This window comes from Pseudophryne corroboree, chromosome 1, assembly GCF_028390025.1.
Source record: "Pseudophryne corroboree isolate aPseCor3 chromosome 1, aPseCor3.hap2, whole genome shotgun sequence".
Lineage (NCBI taxonomy): Eukaryota > Metazoa > Chordata > Amphibia > Anura > Myobatrachidae > Pseudophryne > Pseudophryne corroboree.
The window spans coordinates 564,883,633-564,904,025 of record NC_086444.1 but is presented as its reverse complement, the minus strand read 5'-3'; the positions used below and the strand labels follow the sequence as shown (position 1 = coordinate 564,904,025).

At 49.4% G+C, this 20,393-nt stretch overlaps 1 protein-coding gene across 3 annotated transcripts in view; it reads left to right on the top strand.

Moving 5' to 3' along the window:
- Nucleotides 1-20,393, top strand: part of DENND4C (DENN domain containing 4C) — a 470,132-nt gene that overhangs the window by 385,351 nt on the left and 64,388 nt on the right. For all 3 annotated transcript variants that reach the window (XM_063914174.1, XM_063914175.1, XM_063914173.1), the window contains one exon: nucleotides 329-469. In XM_063914174.1, coding sequence (XP_063770244.1) covers nucleotides 329-469 — 141 coding nt within the window. The remainder of the gene's footprint in view (nucleotides 1-328; nucleotides 470-20,393) is intronic.

Genomic DNA, 20,393 nt, shown 5'->3' with positions numbered 1-20,393 from the left:
TGCCTTCACACAAATATGTGTATTTTGTGTACAGCTATCAGGGGGCATTTATGGATGTAGCAAAGTGGAGTTATTTGGGTATTTTATAATCTTTACATTACAAGTCTCGGATATCACCACATTTTACTCCAGTTTGCCTTCACGGTCACAAATATGTAGAAAGCTGTCAGCTATTGTTTGACTCAATATAAAATAAGACAGCTGAATATATCATCCATCTTTGTAGTGTGTTATCAAACTTAAAAAAAACATTTTTTTTTAAAGATGTCGTTTAACTACTTTCTTCTTTGCAAAATGAATGAAATAATTTTCTTGTTCCTTTCTTTAGCGTCACACACTGAGGGTCAAGGTAAAAAACCCTTGGCAACCATTGAGGTTTCCAATCCACCTGAATCTCCTCCGTGTGGAAGCAGCATTGTTAAAGTATCCTCTGGGATCTTTGATGTCACATTGAGAAAAAGCAGTAGTGGTAAGATGCTGTATTTTAAAAACTGTTGTGGTACATTAAAACGAGTTTTATGGTAAGAACTTACCGTTTTTAAAACTCCTTCTGCGAGGTACACTGGGCTCCACAAGGATGGACAATGGGGTGTAGAGTAGGATCTTGATCCGAGGCACCAACAGGCTCAAAGCTTTGACTGTTCCCAGAATGCACAGCGCCGCCTCCTCTATAACAGCGCCTCCCTGCACAGGAGCTCAGTTTTTAGTTAACCAGCCCAATGCAGTAGCAGGAAAAGAGACGACAACGGTTAGTAGCCACATACACCACACGCTCACGACAGGAGAAGTGTCAGGGGCTAACGCCATACCAACCCAAAGAAGCTAATTGCGTCAGGGTGGGTGCCTTGTGAAGCCCAGTATACCTCGCAGAAAGAGTTTTAACAACGGTAAGTTCTTACCATAAAACTCGTTTTCTGCTGCTGGGTACACTGGGCTCCACAAGGACGGACAATGGGGATGTCCTAAAGCAGTTCCTTATGGGAGGGGACGCACTGTAGCGGGCACAAGAACCCGGTGTCCAAAGGAAGCATCCTGGGAAGCTGCAGTATCGAAGGCATAGAACCTTATGAACGTGTTCACTGAGGACCATGTAGCCGCCTTGCACAATTGGTCAAGGGTCGCACCACGTTGGGCCGCCCAAGAAGGTCCAACAGACCGAGTAGAATGGGCCGTAATGTGATCAGAAGCTGACAGACCAGCCTTCACATAAGCATGTGCAATCGCCATTCTAATCCACCTGGCCAGGGTTCGCTTGTGAGCAGGCCAGCCACGTTTGTGAAATCCAAACAAAACAAAGAGAGAATCAGATTTTTCGAATAGAAGCAGTTCTCTTCACATAGATACGGAGAGCCCGTACCACATCCAAAGACCGCTCTTTGGAAGACAAGTCAGGAGAGACAAAGGCCGGAACCACAATCTCCTGATTAAGGTGGAACGAGGAAACCACCTTCGGTAAATAACCGGGACATGTCCGAAGTACCGCCCGGTCACGGTGAAAAATCAGATATGGGGAACTACAGGAAAGGGCACCCAAATCCGACACTCTTCTAGCAGAGGCAATAGCCAGCAAGAACACCATCTTAAGGGAAAGCCACTGAAGATCGGTTGAACCAAGGGGTTCAAACGGAGGCTCCTGCAACGCCTCCAAAACCACCAAGTCCCAAGGAGCCACAGGCGGGACATAGGGAGGTTGGATGCGCAACACACCCTGAGTGAAAGTATGCACATCAGGTAAAGTCGCAATTTATCTCTGAAACCACACCGACAAGGCAGAAATATGAACCTTGAGGGAGGCCAGACGCAGGCCTAAATCCAGGCCCTGCTGCAGAAAAGCCAAAAGTTTGGCTGTACTAAACTTGGAAGCGTCATAATTGTTAGATGCGCACCAAACAAAGTAGGAATGCCAGACCCTATGGTAAATCCGGGCAGAAGCCGGTTTCCGGGCCCGCAACAAAGTTTTAATGACCTCCTCAGAAAAACCTTTAGCCCTCAAGACGGAAGCTTCAAGAGCCACGCCGTCAAAGACAGCCGGGCTAGGTCCTGGTAGACACAGGGGCCCTGAACGAGGAGGTCTGGGCGTTGTGGAAGTAGAATTGGACGCTGTGACGATAGGCCCTGCAGGTCTGAGAACCATTGCCGTCTGGGCCACGCCGAAGCTTTGAGAAGCAGAATTCCTTTTTCTCTATCGTCCTAAGTGGATGCTGGGGTTCCTGAAAGGACCATGGGGAATAGCGGCTCCGCAGGAGACAGGGCACAAAAGTAAAGCTTTTACAGGTCAGGTGGTGTGTACTGGCTCCTCCCCCTATGACCCTCCTCCAGACTCCAGTTAGATTTTTGTGCCCGGCCGAGAAGGGTGCAATTCTAGGTGGCTCTCATAAAGAGCTGCTTAGAGAGTTTAGCTTAGGTTTTTTATTTTACAGTGATTCCTGCTGGCAACAGGATCACTGCAACGAGGGACAGAGGGGAGAAGAAGTGAACTCACCTGCGTGCAGGATGGATTGGCTTCTTGGCTACTGGACATGAAGCTCCAGAGGGACGATCACAGGTACAGCCTGGATGGTCACCGGAGCCACGCCGCCGGCCCCCTCACAGATGCTGAAGCAAGAAGAGGTCCAGAATCGGCGGCTGAAGACTCCTGCAGTCTTCTTAAGGTAGCGCACAGCACTGCAGCTGTGCGCCATTTTCCTCTCAGCACACTTCACACGGCAGTCACTGAGGGTGCAGGGCGCTGGGGGGGGGGGCGCCCTGGGAGGCAAATGAAAACCTTTAAAAAGGCTAAAAATACCTCACATATAGCCCCAGAGGCTATATGGAGATATTTACCCCTGCCTAAATGTACTAAATAGCGGGAGACGAGCCCGCCGGAGAAGGGGCGGGGCCTATCTCCTCAGCACACGGCGCCATTTTCTGTCACAGCTCCGCTGGTCAGGAAGGCTCCCAGGTCTCTCCCCTGCACTGCACTACAGAAACAGGGTATAACAGAGAGGGGGGGCAAAATAAATGGCAATATATTAATATAAAAGCAGCTATAAGGGAGCACTTAATCATAAGGCTATCCCTGTCATATATAGCGCTTTTTGGTGTGTGCTGGCAGACTCTCCCTCTGTCTCCCCAAAGGGCTAGTGGGTCCTGTCTTCGTATAGAGCATTCCCTGTGTGTCTGCTGTGTGTCGGTACGTGTGTGTCGACATGTATGAGGACGTTATTGGTGTGGAGGCGGAGCAATTGCCAAATATGAGGATGTCACCTTCTAGGGGGTCGACACCAGAATGGATGCCTTTATTTGTGGAATTACGGGATAGCGTCAACTCGCTTAAGCAGTCGTTTGCCGACATGAGGCGGCCGGACACTCAATTAGTGCCTGTCCAGGCGCCTCAAACACCGTCAGGGGCTGTAAAACGCCCCTTGCCTCAGTCGGTCGACACAGACCCAGACACAGGCACTGATTCCGGTGGTGAAGGTGACGAATCAACCGTATTTTCCAGTAGGGCCACACGTTATATGATTTTGGCAATAAAGGAGATGTTACATTTAGCTGATACTACAGGTACCACTAAACAGGGTATTATGTGGGGTGTGAAAAAACTACCAGTAGTTTTTACCGAATCAGAAGAATTAAATGACGTGTGTGATGAAGCGTGGGGTGCCCCGATAAAAAACTGCTAATTTCAAAGAAGTTATTGGCTTTATACCCTTTCCCGCCAGAGGTTAGGGAGCGCTGGGAAACACCTCCTAGGGTGGACAAAGCGCTAACACGCTTATCAAAACAAGTGGCGTTACCCTCTCCTGAGACGGCCGCACTTAAAGATCCATCAGATAGGAGGATGGAAAATATCCAAAAAGGTATATACACACATGCAGGTGTTATACTACGACCAGCTATTGCGACTGCCTGGATGTGCAGTGCTGGGGTAGTTTGGTCAGAGTCCCTGATCGAAAATATTGATACCCTGGACAGGGACAATATTTTACTGTCGTTAGAACAAATAAAGGATGCATTTCTTTATATGCGTGATGCACAGAGAGATATCTGCACACTGGCATCACGGGTAAGTGCTATGTCCATTTCGGCCAGAAGAGCTTTATGGACACGACAGTGGACAGGCGATGCGTAGAGGAGTTATTTGGGGTCGGTCTATCGGATTTGGTGGCCACGGCTACGGCCGGGAAATCCACCTTTCTACCTCAAGTCACTCCCCAACAGAAAAAGGCACCGACCTTTCAACCGCAGCCCTTTCGTTCCTTTAAAAATAAGAGAGCAAAGGGCTATTCATATCTGCCACGAGGCAGAGGACGAGGGAAGAGACAGCAACAGGCAGCTCCTTCCCAGGAACAGAAGCCCTCCCCGGCTTCTACAAAAGCCTCAGCATGACGCTGGGGCTTCGCAAGCGGACTCGGGGGCGGTAGGCGGTCGTCTCAAGAATTACAGCGCGCAGTGGGCTCACTCGCAGGTAAATCCCTGGATCCTGTAGATAATATCTCAGGGGTACAGGTTGAAATTAGAGACAGAGCCACCTCGCCGTTTCCTGAAGTCTGCTTTACCAACGTCCCCCTCAGAAAGGGAGACGGTTTTGGAAGCCATTCACAAGCTGTATTCTCAGCAGGTGATAGTCAAGGTACCTCTTCTACAACAAGGGAAGGGGTATTATTCCACTCTTTTTGTGGTACCGAAGCCGGATGGCTCGGTAAGGCCTATTCTAAATCTGAAGTCCTTGAACCTGTACATAAAGAAGTTCAAGTTCAAGATGGAGTCACTCAGAGCAGTGATAGCGAACCTGGAAGAAGGGGACTTTATGGTATCCTTGGACATCAAGGATGCGTATCTCCACGTACCAATTACCCCTCACACCAGGGGTACCTCAGGTTCGTTGTACAAAACTGTCACTATCAGTTTCAGACGCTGCCGTTTGGGTTGTCCACGGCACCTCGGGTCTTTACAAAGGTAATGGCCGAGATAATATTTCTTCTTCGAAGAAAAGGCGTATTAATTATCCCATGCTTGGACGATCTCCTAATAAGGGCAAGGTCCAGAGAACAGCTAGAGATGGGTTTAGCACTATCTCAAGAGGTGCTAAAGCAGCACGGATGGATTCTGAATATTCCAAAATCCCAATTAATGCCGACAACTCGTCTGCTGTTCCTGGGGATGATTCTGGACACAGTTCAGAAAAAGGTTTTTCTTCCCGAAGAAAAAGCCAAGGAGTTATCTGACCTGGTCAGGAACCTCCTAAAACCAGGAAAGGTGTCTGTACATCAATGCACAAGAGTCCTGGGAAAAAATGGTAGCTTCTTACGAAGCAATCCCTTTCGGCAGATTCCATGCAAAGGGATCTGTTGGACAAATGGTCAGGGTCGCATCTTCAGATGCACCTGCGGATAACCCTGTCGCCGAGGACAAGGGTATCCCTTCTGTGGTGGTTGCAGGAGGCTCATCTATTGGAGGGCCGCAGATTCGGCATGCAGGATTGGATCCTGGTGACCACGGATGCCAGCCTGAGAGGCTGGGGAGCAGTCACACAGGGAAGAAATTTCCAGGGAGTGTGGTCGAGCCTGAAAAAGTCTCTTCACATAAGCATTCTGGAACTAAGAGCAATCTACAATGCTCTAAGCCAGGCGGAACCTCTGCTTCAAGGAAGACCGGTGTTGATCCAGTCGGACAACATCACGGCAGTCGCCCATGTAAACAGACAGGGCGGCACAAGAAGCAGGAGGGCAATGGCAGAAGCTGCCAGGATCCTTCGCTGGGCGGAGAATCACGTGATAGCACTGTCAGCAGTATTCATCCCGGGCGTGGACAACTGGGAAGCAGACTTCCTCAGCAGACACGACCTTCACCCGGGAGAGTGGGGACTTCATCCAGAAGTTTTCCACATGCTATTAAACCGTTGGGTAAAACCAATGGTGGACATGATGGCGTCTCGCCTCAACAAAACACTGGACAGGTATTGCGCCAGGTCAAGAGATCCGCAGGCAATAGCTGTGGACGCGCTGGTAACACCTTGGGTGTACCAGTCGGTATATGTGTTTCCTCCTCTGCCTCTCATACCAAAGGTATTGAGGATTATACGGCAAAGAGGAGTAAGACTAGTGGCTCCGGATTGGCCAAGAAGGACTTGGTACCCGGAACTTCAAGAGATGGTCACGGACGATCCGTGGCCTCTACTTCTGAGAAGGGACCTGCTTCAGCAGGGTACTTGTTTTTTTTTCAAGACTTACCGCGGCTGCGTTTGACGGCATGGCGTTTGAATGCCAGATCCTAAAAGGAAAAGGCATTCCAGAAGAAGTCATTCCTACCTTGATAAAGGCAAGGAAGGAAGTCACCGCGAAGCATTATCGCCGTATTTGGCGAAAATATGTTGCGTGGTGCGAGCAGCGGAGTGCTCCGAGGGAGGAATTTCAACTGGGTCGTTTTCCTACATTTCCTGCAATCAGGATTGTCTATGGGTCTCAAATTGGGATCTATTAAGGTTCAAATTTCGGCCCTATCAATATTCTTCCAAAAAGAATTGGCCTCAGTCCCTGAGGTCCAGATTTTTATCAAAGGAGTACTGCATATACAGCCTCCTGTGGTGCCTAAGGTGGCACCGTGGGATCTAAATGTAGTTTTAGATTTCCTCAAATCCAATTGGTTTGAACCACTAAAGAATGTGGATTTGAAATATCTCACATGGAAAGTGACTATGTTACTGGCCCTGGCTTCGGCCGGGAGAGTATCTGAACTGGCGGCTTTGTTTTATAAAAGCCCTTATTTAATTTTCCATTCGACATAGGGCAGAGCTGCGGACGCGTCCGCATTTTCTCCCTAAGGTGGTATCAGCGTTTCACCTGAACCAGCCTATTGTAGTGCCTGCGGCTACAGACGACTTGAAGGACTCCAAGTTGTTGGACGTTGTCAGAGCCTTAAAAATATACATTTAAAGGACGGCTGGAGTCAGAAAATCTGACTCGCTGTTTATACTGTATGCACCCACCAAGTTGGGTGCACCTGCTTCTAAGCAGTCGATTGCTCGTTGGATTTGTAACAAAATTCAACTTGTACATTCTGTGGCAGGCCTGCCACAGCCTAAATCTGTTAAGGCCCATTCCGCAAGGAAGGTGGGCTCATCTTGGGCGGCTGCCCGAGGGGTCTCGGCATTACAACTCTGCCGAGCAGCTACGTGGTCAGGGGAGAACACGTTTGTAAATTTTTACAAATTTGATACCCTGGCAAAGGAGGACCTGGAGTTCTCTCATTCGGTGCTGCAGAGTCATCCGCACTCTCCCGCCCGTTTGGGAGCTTTGGTATAATCCCCATGGTCCTTTCAGGAACCCCAGCATCCACTTAGGACGATAGAGAAAATAAGAATTTACTTACCGATAATTCTATTTCTCGGAGTCCGTAGTGGATGCTGGGCGCCCATCCCAAGTGCGGATTATCTGCAATACTTGTACATAGTTATTGTTAACTAATTCGGGTTATTGTTTAGGAAGCCATCTTTCAGAGGCTCCTCTGTTATCATACTGTTAACTGGGTTTAGATCACAAGTTGTACGGTGTGATTGGTGTGGCTGGTATGAGTCTTACCCGGGATTCAAAATCCTCCCTTATTGTGTACGCTCGTCCGGGCACAGTACCTAACTGGAGTCTGGAGGAGGGTCATAGGGGGAGGAGCCAGTACACACCACCTGACCTGTAAAAGCTTTACTTTTGTGCCCTGTCTCCTGCGGAGCCGCTATTCCCCATGGTCCTTTCAGGAACCCCAGCATCCACTACGGACTCCGAGAAATAGAATTATCGGTAAGTAAATTCTTATTTTCTTGCTTGAACTTCCGAATTACCCTGGGCAGGAGTGACACCGACGGGAACACGTACGGCAGCTGAAACCTCCACGGCACCGCCAGCGCATCCACGAATGCTGCTTGAGGATCCCTTGTCCGTGCTCCGAAGACCGTAACCTTGTGATTGTGTCGAGACGCCATCAGATCTACGTCTGGAAGACCCCACTTTTCCACTAGGAGTTGAAACACTTCTGGATGGAGGCCCCACTCGCCAGCATGCACGTCCTGATGACTGAGAAAGTCCGCTTCCCAATTCAGGACTTCCGGAATGAAGATTGCCGATATGGCCGGTAGATGGCGTTCCGCCCAATGTAGAATCCGTGAGACTTCCTTCATTGCCAGACGGCTTCGAGTGCCGCCTTGATGATTTATGTAAGCCACTGTGGTGGCGTTGTCCGACTGCACTTGAACAGGACGGTTGTGAATTAAATGCTGGGCTAGGTTCAATGCATTGAAGACCGCCCGCAATTCCAGAATGTTGATTGAGAGGAGGGACTCCTCCTTGGTCCACCGACCCTGAAGGGAGTGTTGCTCCAGCACCGCGCCTCAACCTCTTAGACTGGCATCTGTCGTCAACAGGACCCAGTTGGATATCCATAAGGGACGGCCTCTGCACAATTGTTGGTCCTGGAGCCACCAGAGCAGCGACAGACGGACCTCCGGAGTCAAAGAGATCATTTGAGACATGATCCGGTGAGGCAGGCCGTCCCACTTGGCTAGAATCAGCCTCAGGAGGGGGCGAGAATGGAATTGAGCATACTCCACCATGTCGAATGCTGATACCATGAGGGCCAGCACCTGCATTGCCGAATGTATCGACACTTGCGGACGAGAAAGGAAGCAACGAATCCTGTCTTGAAGCTTCAGGACTTTCTCCTGACACAAGAACAACCTCTGGTGTTGTGAGTGTCCAATAGCGCTCCCAGATGCACCATACTCTGAGCAGGGATCAGGGAGGATTTCTTCCAGTTGAGGAGCCACCCGTGGGCTTGTAGAAACCGGACCGTCATATCCAGATGACGTAGGAGAAGTTCTGGGGAATTTGCCAGGATTAACAAGTCGTCCAGATACGGCAGTATCCTGACCCCTTGACGGCGGAGTACCACCGTCATCACTGCCATTACTTTGGTGAAGACTCGCGGAGCCGTTGTTAAACCAAAATGTAACGCCTGAAACTGGTAATGGAGGTTGCCAATAGCAAATCTCAGGTATTGCTGATGTGACGCTGCTATAGGAATATGCAGGTAAGCATCCTGTATGTCCAGGGAAACCATGTAGTCCCCAGGTTCCAAAGCCAGAACTATAGAGCAAAGGGTTTCCATACGGAACTTGGAAACTTTCACAAACTTGTTCAATGCCTTGAGGTTGAGAATGGGCTGGGAGGACCCATTCGGTTTCGGGACTAGAAACAGCGGAGAATAGTAGCCTATGTTGCTGCAATAGTGGGCCTTTGTGCAGCAGTGGATTGTGGGGAGACAAGCGCTCGCTTAGATGACCCCTTGGACTTAGCCGACCGATGGTCAGACTTTTTAGTAGTCAGGGACTGGTTCAACTTCTTCAATTGAGCAGATAAATCGTCCGCCCACAGCGGGTTAGCTGCAGGGACCATATACGGTTGTACCGGCATTGGGGGTCTCATAGGGGGTGTTAGTTTATGAACTAGCGTATGCAGAAGCGTGGAAATAGCGGCCCACGGTGGGTCATTATGTGCCTCCGTTGCCACAGTCCCACTGGGGGGCAAGGAGCCCCCAGAACCGGAGCCCACAGATGCTATATTCCCCTCATGGGGATCTGTGGCTTCAGCATCACCGGCAGTGTTTTCAGCCCCAAAACCGTTACCCTCAGAAGCAGACATGATATAACTTGCAGTATCAGGTAACACAGTACAATTGGCAGCAGCACAATACCTCTTACCCAAACCCCTGCGCAGTGTAGTCAGCACTAGCAGAGATAAAGGAGAGATATGGTGACTAAATCACAGAGAAAAATACGTATTAACGTATATCTTTGTGAAAATCCTATATCAATATAAAACCTGACACACCAAGCCCCCTCAGGTTATAGAATATAGGGATAGCAGGTTGAGTGAAAGACACGAAATGGACACCACTCAGCTATATAATGCACACACAAATAGTCACAGTTTGTACAATGCAGAGGTTATTACTAACAATAATACTGCACTGGACTAGCTTATGTATATAGCTATATAGTCAATAGATATAACACTGCACATTAAGAACTGGATGTATATCACAGGGTAATTGTTCTAGAAAACCCTGACTAAATGCACTCTTTCTTAACTAGCACTGTCTAAAAAGGCAGGTAGAATACTTAAGTGTCATGTAAAGTCACAGCACTGACAACCAGGCGGCTTTACACAGGAGGATTTGCCCAAGCAGTCCCAGGAACAGTGAAGCTGAGGGATAATGGCGCCCAGACACTGACAGGGAGTGAGGGAGAGACAGATATGCAGCTCCAGGGCGGGAACATTTGCGGGAAATGGCGCCCTGGGGCTGGGGGAGGGGCTTCAGGTCTAAGCCTTATCCCCCTGCTGGCAAAACCACTGGGTACTGTGGGCTACTTAAAATGGTTTAGAGAGAAAATCTGACCTGCACCCATGCCCTGGTGATCTAGTGGGATCACCTGTACTGCTACCGTGTCCACCGCCAGCACGCGTGGCCCGCCTCCCACTGACCGCGCCGGATCGCTATAAAGACCGGGTCCCGCAAGCGGACCCACTCACCACCTCCCGTAGCGTGTGCCTGACGTGAAGAAAACCGGAGCCTCCTGCTGTAGTTACCCGGCAACCAGGGCTCGGTAGTGTACAGCACCGCTGGGGAGAGCTGGAGCTGCAGCAGTGATGTTTTCTGACATTTACCACCGCTGCTGCCCTTAAAGTCTTCACTTTTTCTTCATAAAAAAGCTCTTCTTAGGGCTGCCTGGAGCAGCCCCTCTGTTATGTGCCTGCTTACTGCAGCACCAACTACAAAACTGAGCTCCTGTGCAGGGAGGCGGGGTTATAGAGGAGGCGGCGCTGTGCATTCTGGGAACAGTTAAAGCTTTGAGCCTGTTGGTGGCTCGGATCAAGATCCTACTCTAAACCCCATTGTCCAGCCTTGTGGAGCCCAGTGTACCCCGCAGCAGAAAAATAATTACAATTTTTCTGTAGTAAAAGTTATTACCTTTATATGGAAGAAGCATTGCAGTTAGATTACTCTGCAGCTAGGGCATTTGGGAAATACTGAAAGTACTGCTATAAACATTGAGGCAGAGATGTGTGATCTGTCATCTTATATAAAGCCATGTCACATAACTTGGGCTGAAATATGCCGGAAACATCTTATTTTTCTTTCAGCAATTGGTGGACACTGGGACTGTGGGTTTTACGGTGAGCACAGGAGACCAGGTCACCAAGGAGTTAACTTCGAGTGCAGTAGAGGCTCCTCCTCCCTTATACCCCACCTGCCCCAGGCTAGCCGGGGTGGGGGGGGCAGCAAGGGTGATCCTGGCAGCAGTACTCAGGGACACACACTGCATATAGGGCTTAGAAACAGGACCCTGGGATTCAAGGCAGTGGCTTCTCATACCTCCGGCCCACCGCCTTGGCTGGTTCCTATCATTAGATTCCCCAAACGAGGGGCTCCTCTCTCCTCCCATTTGAGCGAGCCCAGTATTCATTTTAACATTGCTGAACTGCCGGCAAGCCGCTGCCTTTCTTATACCGTACTGTCTTAGTGTCAGGTGGTATTGCCCCCATTTACCTTGGGCTAAATGATCCGTGGGAGCTATTCCATTAGTCCCAACTGGCAGCACTTACAGTAACTTGGATTTTCTCTAACGTCCTAAGTGGATGCTGGGGACTCCGTAAGGACCATGGGGAATAGCGGCTCCGCAGGAGACTGGGCACATCTAAAGAAAGCTTTAGGACTATCTGGTGTGCACTGGCTCCTCCCCCTATGACCCTCCTCCAAGCCTCAGTTAGATCTCTGTGCCCGAACGAGAAGGGTGCACACTAGGGGCTCTCCTGAGCTTCTTAGTGAAAGTTTTAGTTTAGGTTTTTTATTTTCAGTGAGACCTGCTGGCAACAGGCTCACTGCATCGAGGGACTAAGGGGAGAAGAAGCGAACTCACCTGCGTGCAGAGTGGATTGGGCTTCTTAGGCTACTGGACATTAGCTCCAGAGGGACGATCACAGGCCCAGCCTGGATGGGTCCCAGAGCCGCGCCGCCGGCCCCCTTACAGAGCCAGAAGGCAGAAGAGGTCCGGAAAATCGGCGGCAGAAGACGTCCTGTCTTCAACAAGGTAGCGCACAGCACTGCAGCTGTGCGCCATTGCTCTCAGCACACTTCACACTCCGGTCACTGAGGGTGCAGGGCGCTGGGGGGGGGCGCCCTGAGACGCAATAAAAAACACCTTGGATGGCAAAAAATGCATCACATATAGCTCCTGGGCTATATGGATGCATTTAACCCCTGCCAGAATACATAAAAAAACGGGAGATAAGGCCGCCGATAAGGGGGCGGAGCCTATCTCCTCAGCACACTGGCGCCATTTTCCCTCACAACTCCGTTGGAGGGAAGCTCCCTGTCTCTCCCCTGCAGTCACTACACTACAGAAAGGGTTAAAAAAGAGAGGGGGGGCACTAATTACGCGCAGTATTAAATGATACAGCAGCTATAAGGGGAAAAACACTTATATAAGGTTATCCGTGTATATATATATATATAGCGCTCTGGTGTGTGCTGGCAAACTCTCCCTCTGTCTCCCCAAAGGGCTAGTGGGGTCCTGTCCTCTATCAGAGCATTCCCTGTGTGTGTGCTGTATGTCGGTACGTTTGTGTCGACATGTAAGAGGAGAAAAATTATGTGGAGACGGAGCAGATTGCCTGTAATAGTGATGTCACCCCCTAGGGGGTCGACACCTGAGTGGATGAACTGTTGGAAGGAATTACGTGACAGTGTCAGCTCTGTATAAAAGACAGTGGTTGACATGAGACAGCCGGCTACTCAGCTTGTGCCTGTCCAGACGTCTCATAGGCCGTCAGGGGCTCTAAAGCGCCCGTTACCTCAGATGGCAGATATAGACGCCGACACGGATACTGACTCCAGTGTCGACGGTGAAGAGACAAATGTGACTTCCAGTAGGGCCACACGTTACATGATTGAGGCAATGAAAAATGTTTTACACATTTCTGATAATACGAGTACCACCAAAAAGGGGTATTATGTTCGGTGAGGAAAAACTACCTGTAGTTTTCCTGAATCTGAGAAATTAAATGAGGTGTGTGATGATGCGTGGTTTTCCCCCGATAACAACTGATAATTTCTAAAATGTTATTGGCATCATATCCTTTCCCGCCAGAGGTTAGGGTGCGTTGGGAAACACCCCCTAGGGGGGATAAAGCGCTCACACGCTTGTAAGGGCTCTACCCTCTCCTGAGATGGCCGCCCTTAAGGATCCTGCTGATAGAAAGCAGGAGGGTATCCTAAAATGTATTTACACACATACTGGTGTTATACTGCGACCAGCAATCGCCTCAGCCTGGATGTGCAGTGCTGGGTTGGCATGGTCGGATTCCCTGACTGAAAATATTGATACCCTAGATAGGGACAGTATAATTTTGCCTATAGAGCATTTGAAAGATGCATTTCTATATATGCGTGATGCACAGCGGAATATTTGCCGACTGGCATCAAGTATAAGTGCGTTGTCCATTTCTACCAGTAGAGGGTTATGGACACGTCAGTGGTCAGGTGATGCGTATTCCAAACGGCATTTGGAAGTATTGCCTTATTAGGGAAGGAGTTATTTGGGGTCGGTCTTTCAGACCTGGTGGCCACGGCAACAGCTGGGAAATCCACGTTTGTACCCCAGGTCGCCTCTCAACATGAGAAGACGCCGTATTATCAGGCGCAGGCTTTTCGTGGACAAGCGGGCAAAAGGTTCCTCATTTCTGCCCCGTGACAGAGGGAGAGGAAAAAGGCTGCAGAAATCAGCCAGTTCCCAGGAACAGAAACCCTCTCCCGCCTCTGCCAAGCCCTCAGTATGACGCTGGGGCTTTACAAGCAGAATCAGGCTCGGTGGGGGGCCCGTCTCAATGAATTTCAGCGCGCAGTGGGCTCACTCGCAAGTAGACCCCTGGATCCTTCAGGTGATATCTGAGGGGTACAAATTAGAATTCGAGACGTCTCCTCGCCGTTTCCTAAAGTCGGCTTTACCGATGTCTCCTTCTGACAGGGAGACAGTTTTGGAAGCCATTCACAAGCTGTATTCCCAGCAGGTGATAATCAAGGTACTCCTCCTGCAACAGGGAACGGGGTATTATTCCACACTGTTGTGGTACCGAAGCCAGACGGCTCGGTGAGACCGATTCTAAATCTAAAATCTTTGAACACTTACATACAGAGGTTCAAATTCAAGATTGAGTCACTCAGAGCAGTGATTGCGAACCTGGAAGAAGGGGACTACATGATGTCTCGGGACATCAAGGATGCTTACCTTCATGTCAAGGGTACCTCAGGTTTATGGTACAGAACTGTCACTATCAGTTCAGACGCTGCCGTAGGGATGGTCCACGGCACCCCGGGTCTTTACCAAGGTAATGGCCGAAATGATGATATTTCTTCGAAGGAAGGGAATTTTAGTTATCCCTTACTTGGACGATTCCCTGATAAGGGTAAGATCCAGGGAACAGTTGGAGGTCGGTGTAGCACTATCTCAGGTAGTGTTGCGGCAGCACGATTGGATTCTCAATATTCCAAAATCGCAGCTGGTTCCGACGACTTGTCTTCTGTTCCTAGGGATGATCCTGGACACAGTCCAGAAAAAGGTGTTTCTCCCGGAGGAGAAAGCCAGGGAGTTATCCGAGCTAATCAGGAACCTCCTAAAACCGAGCCAAGTCTCAGTGCATCAATGCACAAGGGTTCTGGGTAAAAGGGTGGCTTCCTACGAAGCAATCCCATTCGGCAGATTCCACGCAAGAACTTTCCAGTGGGACCTGCTGGACAAATGGTCCGGGTCGCATCTTCAGATGCATCAGCGGATAACCCTGTCACCAAGGACAAGGGTGTCCCTCCTGTGGTGGTTGCAGAGTGCTCATCTTCTAGAGGGCCGCAGATTCGGCATTCAGGACTGGGTCCTGGTGACCACGGATGCCAGCCTGCGAGGCTGGGGAGCAGTCACACAGGTAAGGAATATCCAGGGCTTATGGTCAAGCCTGGAGACATCACTTCACATAAATATCCTGAAGCTAAGGGCCATTTACAATGCTCTAAGCTTAGCAAGACCTCTGCTTCAAGGTCAGCCGGTGTTGATCCAGTCGGACAACATCACGGCAGTCACCCACGTAAACAGACAGGGTGGCACAAGAAGCAGGAGGGCAATGGCAGAAGCTGCAAGGATTCTTCGCTGGGCGGAAAATCATGTGATAGCACTGTCAGCAGTATTCATTCCGGGAGTGGACAACTGGGAAGCAGACTTCCTCAGCACGACCTCCACCCGGGAGAGTGGGGACTTCACCCAGAAGTCTTCCACATGATTATAAACCGTTGGGAAAAACTCGACAGGTATTGCGCCAGGTCAAGGGACCCTCAGGCAATAGCTGTAGACGCTCTGGTAACACCGTGGGTGTACCAGTCAGTGTATGTGTTCCCTCCTCTGCCTCTCATACCCAAGGTACTGAGATTGAGAAGATGGAGAGGAGTAAGCACTATATTCGTGGCTCCGGATTGGCCAAGAAGGATTGGGTAACCGGAACTTCAAGAGATGCTCACGGAGGATCCGTGGCCTCTACCTCTAAGAAGGGACCTGCTCCAGCAAGGACCCTGTCTGTTCCAAGACTTACCGCGGCTGCGTTTGACGGCATGGCGGTTGAACGCCGGATCCTGAAGGAAAAAAGGCATTCCGGATGAAGTCATCCCTATCCTGATCAAAGACAGGAAGGATGTAACCGCAAAACATTATCACCGCATTTGGCGAAAATATGTTGCGTGGTGCGAGGCCAGTAAGGCCCGACGGAGGAAATTCAACTGGGTCGATTCCTACATTTCCTGCAAACAGGAGTGTCTATGGGCCTGAAATTGGGGTCCATTAAGGTTCAAATTTCGGCCCTGTCAATTTTCTTCCAAAAAGAACTAGCTTCAGTTCCTGAAGTTCAGACGTTTGTAAAAGGGTTACTGCATATACAGCCTCCTTTTGTGCCTCCAGTGGCACTTTGGTATCTCAATGTAGTTTTTGGGTTCCAAAAGTCACATTGATTTGAACCACTTAAATCGGTGGAGTTAAAATATCTCACATGGAAAGTGGTCATGCTGTTGGCCCTGGCCTGGGCCAGGCGCGTGTCAGAATTGGCGGCTTTATCCTGTAAAAGCCCTTATCTGATTTTCCATTCGGACAGGGTGGAATTGAGGACTCGTCCTCAGTTTCTCCCTAAGGTGGTTTTCAGCGTTTCACCTGAACCAACCTATTGTGGTGCCTGCGGCTACTAGGGACTTGGAGGACTCCAAGTTGCTAGACGTTGTCAGGGCCCTGAAAATATATGTTTCCAGGACGGCTGGAGTCAGAAAATCTGACTCGCTGTTTATCCTGTATGCACCCAACAAGCTGGGTGCTCCTGCTTCTAAGCAGACTATTGCTCGTTGGATTTGTAGTACAATTCAGCTTGCACATTCTGTGGCAGGCCTGCCACAGCCAAAAATCTGTAAATGCCCACTCCACAAGGAAGGTGGGCTCATCTTGGGCGGCTGCCCGAGGGGTCTCGGCTTTACAACTTGCCGAGCAGCTACTTGGTCAGGAGCAAATACGTTTGTAAAATTCTACAAAATTGATACCCTGGCTGAGGAGGACCTGGAGTTTTCTCATTTGGTGCTGCAGAGTCATCTGCACTCTCCCGCCCGTTTGGGAGCTTTGGTATAATCCCCATGGTCCTTACGGAGTCCCCAGCATCCACTTAGGACGTTAGAGAAAATAAGAATTTACTTACCGATAATTCTATTTCTCGTAGTCCGTAGTGGATGCTGGGCGCCCATCCCAAGTGCGGATTGTCTGCAATACTGGTACATAGTTATTGTTACCAAAAAATCGGGTTATTGCTGTAGTGAGCCATCTTTTCTAGAGGCTCCTCTGTTATCATGCTGTTAACTGGGTTCAGATCACAAGTTGTACAGTGTGATTGGTGTGGCTGGTATGAGTCTTACCCAGGATTCAAAATCCTTCCTTATTGTGTACGCTCGTCCGGGCACAGTATCCTAACTGAGGCTTGGAGGAGGGTCATAGGGGGAGGAGCCAGTGCACACCAGATAGTCCTAAAGCTTTCTTTAGATGTGCCCAGTCTCCTGCGGAGCCGCTATTCCCCATGGTCCTTACGGAGTCCCCAGCATCCACTACGGACTACGAGAAATAGAATTATCGGTAAGTAAATTCTTATTTTTTTTTATGCCTCTGAACAAAGGTGAAAAAACAAATCCCTGATACCCAGCTGTTTATTGGGTGCCGCAACCCTTTTAGCACACATCCGTGAACTTTTCATGGACACTGTGTTAATGGCCATTAACACGTTAAGTTAATGGGTGTTAACAAGGGCCTCGTGTGAAAAAGGGAGTGCAACCGAATAGCCATGGTCTTTTAAGCCTGAGGTTGCCTCACATTTTTACTAGTGATGAGCGGATTCGGTTTTACTCGGTTTTACTCGGTTTTACTCGGTTCTCAAAACGGCATCTTATTGGCTCACGGATGTCACGTGTTTTGGATAGCCAATAAGATGCCGTTTTGAGAACCGAGTAAAACCGAGTAAAACCGAGTAAAACCGAACCTCGCTCATCACTAATTTTTACATCCACTGTAAATTAATAACGGGTGAAATTGAATTCCCCTCTGTAAGTCTTTATGACAGTGACGAGATATACATTTACTAAAGAACAATTATCAGCTTGTGTGCATCTTTTTTTAATCGTTAACCGTTCTATAGCACCAACATATTTCCCAGCACTTTACAGAGAATGTATGTTTTTAATATTTTCCACACAATCTAAATTCTCTAACACAAATGTTTTATTTATTTTGACCCAGAACATGTTCACGAAACCCAGGTAAACATAATGCTAATGTACACACTCCCCACATATAGGATCCTGGTCAAATGCAATACATGGCACCAGCATTTTTAATGCAGCAATGCTAACCTTGTTGCCACCAGATCATCCAAATGTTAGTATTCATATTTCTCTATCGTCCTAGTGGATGCTGGGGTTCCTGAAAGGACCATGGGGATAGCGGCTCCGCAGGAGACAGGGCACAAAAAGTAAAGCTTTCCGATCAGGTGGTGTGCACTGGCTCCTCCCCCTATGACCCTCCTCCAAGCCTCAGTTAGATTTTTGTGCCCGGCCGAGAAGGGTGCAATCTAGGTGGCTCTCCTAAAGAGCTGCTTAGAGAAAGTTTAGCTTAGGTTTTTTATTTTACAGTGAGTCCTGCTGGCAACAGGATCACTGCAACGAGGGACTTAGGGGAGAAGAAGTGAACTCACCTGCGTGCAGGATGGATTGGCTTCTTGGCTACTGGACATCAGCTCCAGAGGGACGATCACAGGTACAGCCTGGATGGTCACCGGAGCCTCGCCGCCGGCCCCCTTGCAGATGCTGAAACATGAAGAGGTCCAGAATCGGCGGCAGAAGACTCCTCAGTCTTCTAAAGGTAGCGCACAGCACTGCAGCTGTGCGCCATTTTCCTCTCAGCACACTTCACACGGCAGTCACTGAGGGTGCAGGGCGCTGGGAGGGGAGCGCCCTGGGAGGCAAATGAAAACCTATTTGGCTAAAAAATACCTCACATATAGCCTCCGGGGGCTATATGGAGATATTTAACCCCTGCCAGAATACACTAAAGAGCGGGAGACGAGCCCGCCGAAAAAGGGGCGGGGCCTATCTCCTCAGCACACAGCGCCATTTTCCTTACACAGCTCCGCTGGTCAGGACGGCTCCCAGGTCTCTCCCCTGCACTGCACTACAGAAACAGGGTAAAACAAGAGAGGGGGGGCAAAATAGTGGCAAAAATTATATTATAAAAGCAGCTATACAGGGAGCACTTATTATAAGGCTATCCCTGTCATATATAGCGCTTTTGGTGTGTGCTGGCAAACTCTCCCTCTGTCTCCCCAAAGGGCTAGTGGGGTCCTGTCTTCGTTAAGAGCATTCCCTGTGTGTCGGTACGTGTGTGTCGACATGTATGAGGACGATATTGGTGTGGAGGCGGAGCAATTGCCAAATATGGGGATGTCACCTCCTAGGGGGTCGACACCAGAATGGATGCCTTTATTTATGGAATTACGGGATAGTGTCAACACGCTAAAGCAGTCGTTTGACGACATGAGACGGCCGGACAATCAGTTAGTGCCTGTCCAGGCGCCTCAAACACCGTCAGGGGCTGTAAAACGCCCTTTGCCTCAGTCGGTCGACACAGACCCAGACACAGGCACTGATTCCAGTGGCGACGGTGACGAATCAACCGTATTTTCCAGTAGGGCCACACGTTATATGATTTTGGCAATGAAGGAGGCGTTACATTTAGCTGATACTACAGGTACCACTAAACAGGGTATTATGTGGGGTGTGAAAAAACTACCTATAGTTTTTCCTGAATCAGAAGAACTAAATGATGTATGTGATGAAGCGTGGGTTGCCCCCGATAAAAAGATGCTAATTTCAAAGAAGTTATTGGCTTTATACCCTTTCCCGCCAGAGGTTAGGGCGCGCTGGGAAACACCTCCTAGGGTGGACAAGGCGCTCACACGCTTATCTAAACAAGTGGCGTTACCCTCTCCTGAGACGGCCGCACTTAAAGATCCAGCAGATAGGAGGATGGAAAATATCCAAAAAAGTATATACACACATACAGGTGTTATACTACGACCAGCTATAGCGACAGCCTGGATGTGCAGTGCTGGAGTAGCTTGGTCAGAGTCCCTGATTGAAAATATTGATACCCTGGATAGGGACAATGTTTTACTGTCTTTAGAGCAAATAAAGGATGCATTTCTTTATATGCGTGATGCACAGAGGGATATCTGCACACTGGCATCACGGGTAAGTGCTATGTCCATTTCGGCCAGAAGAAGTTTATGGACGCGACAGTGGTCAGGCGATGCGGACTCAAAACGGCATATGGAAGTTTTGCCGTATAAAGGGGAGGAGTTATTTGGAGTCGGTCTATCAGATTTGGTGGCCACGGCTACAGCCGGGAAATCCACCTTTTTACCTCAAGCTACTCCCCAACAGAAAAAGACACCGACTTTTCAACCGCAGCCCTTTCGTTCCTTTAAAAACAAGAGAGCAAAGGGATATTCATATCTGCCACGCGGCAGAGGAAGGGGGAAGAGACACCAACAGGCAGCTCCTTCCCAGGAACAGAAGCCCTCCCCCGCTTCTACAAAAGCCTCAGCATGACGCTGGGGCTTCTCAAGCGGACTCGGGGGCGGTGGGCGGTCGTCTCAAGAATTTCAGCGCGCAGTGGGCTCACTCGCAGGTAGATCCCTGGATCCTGCAGATAATATCTCAGGGGTACAGGTTGGAACTAGAGACAGATC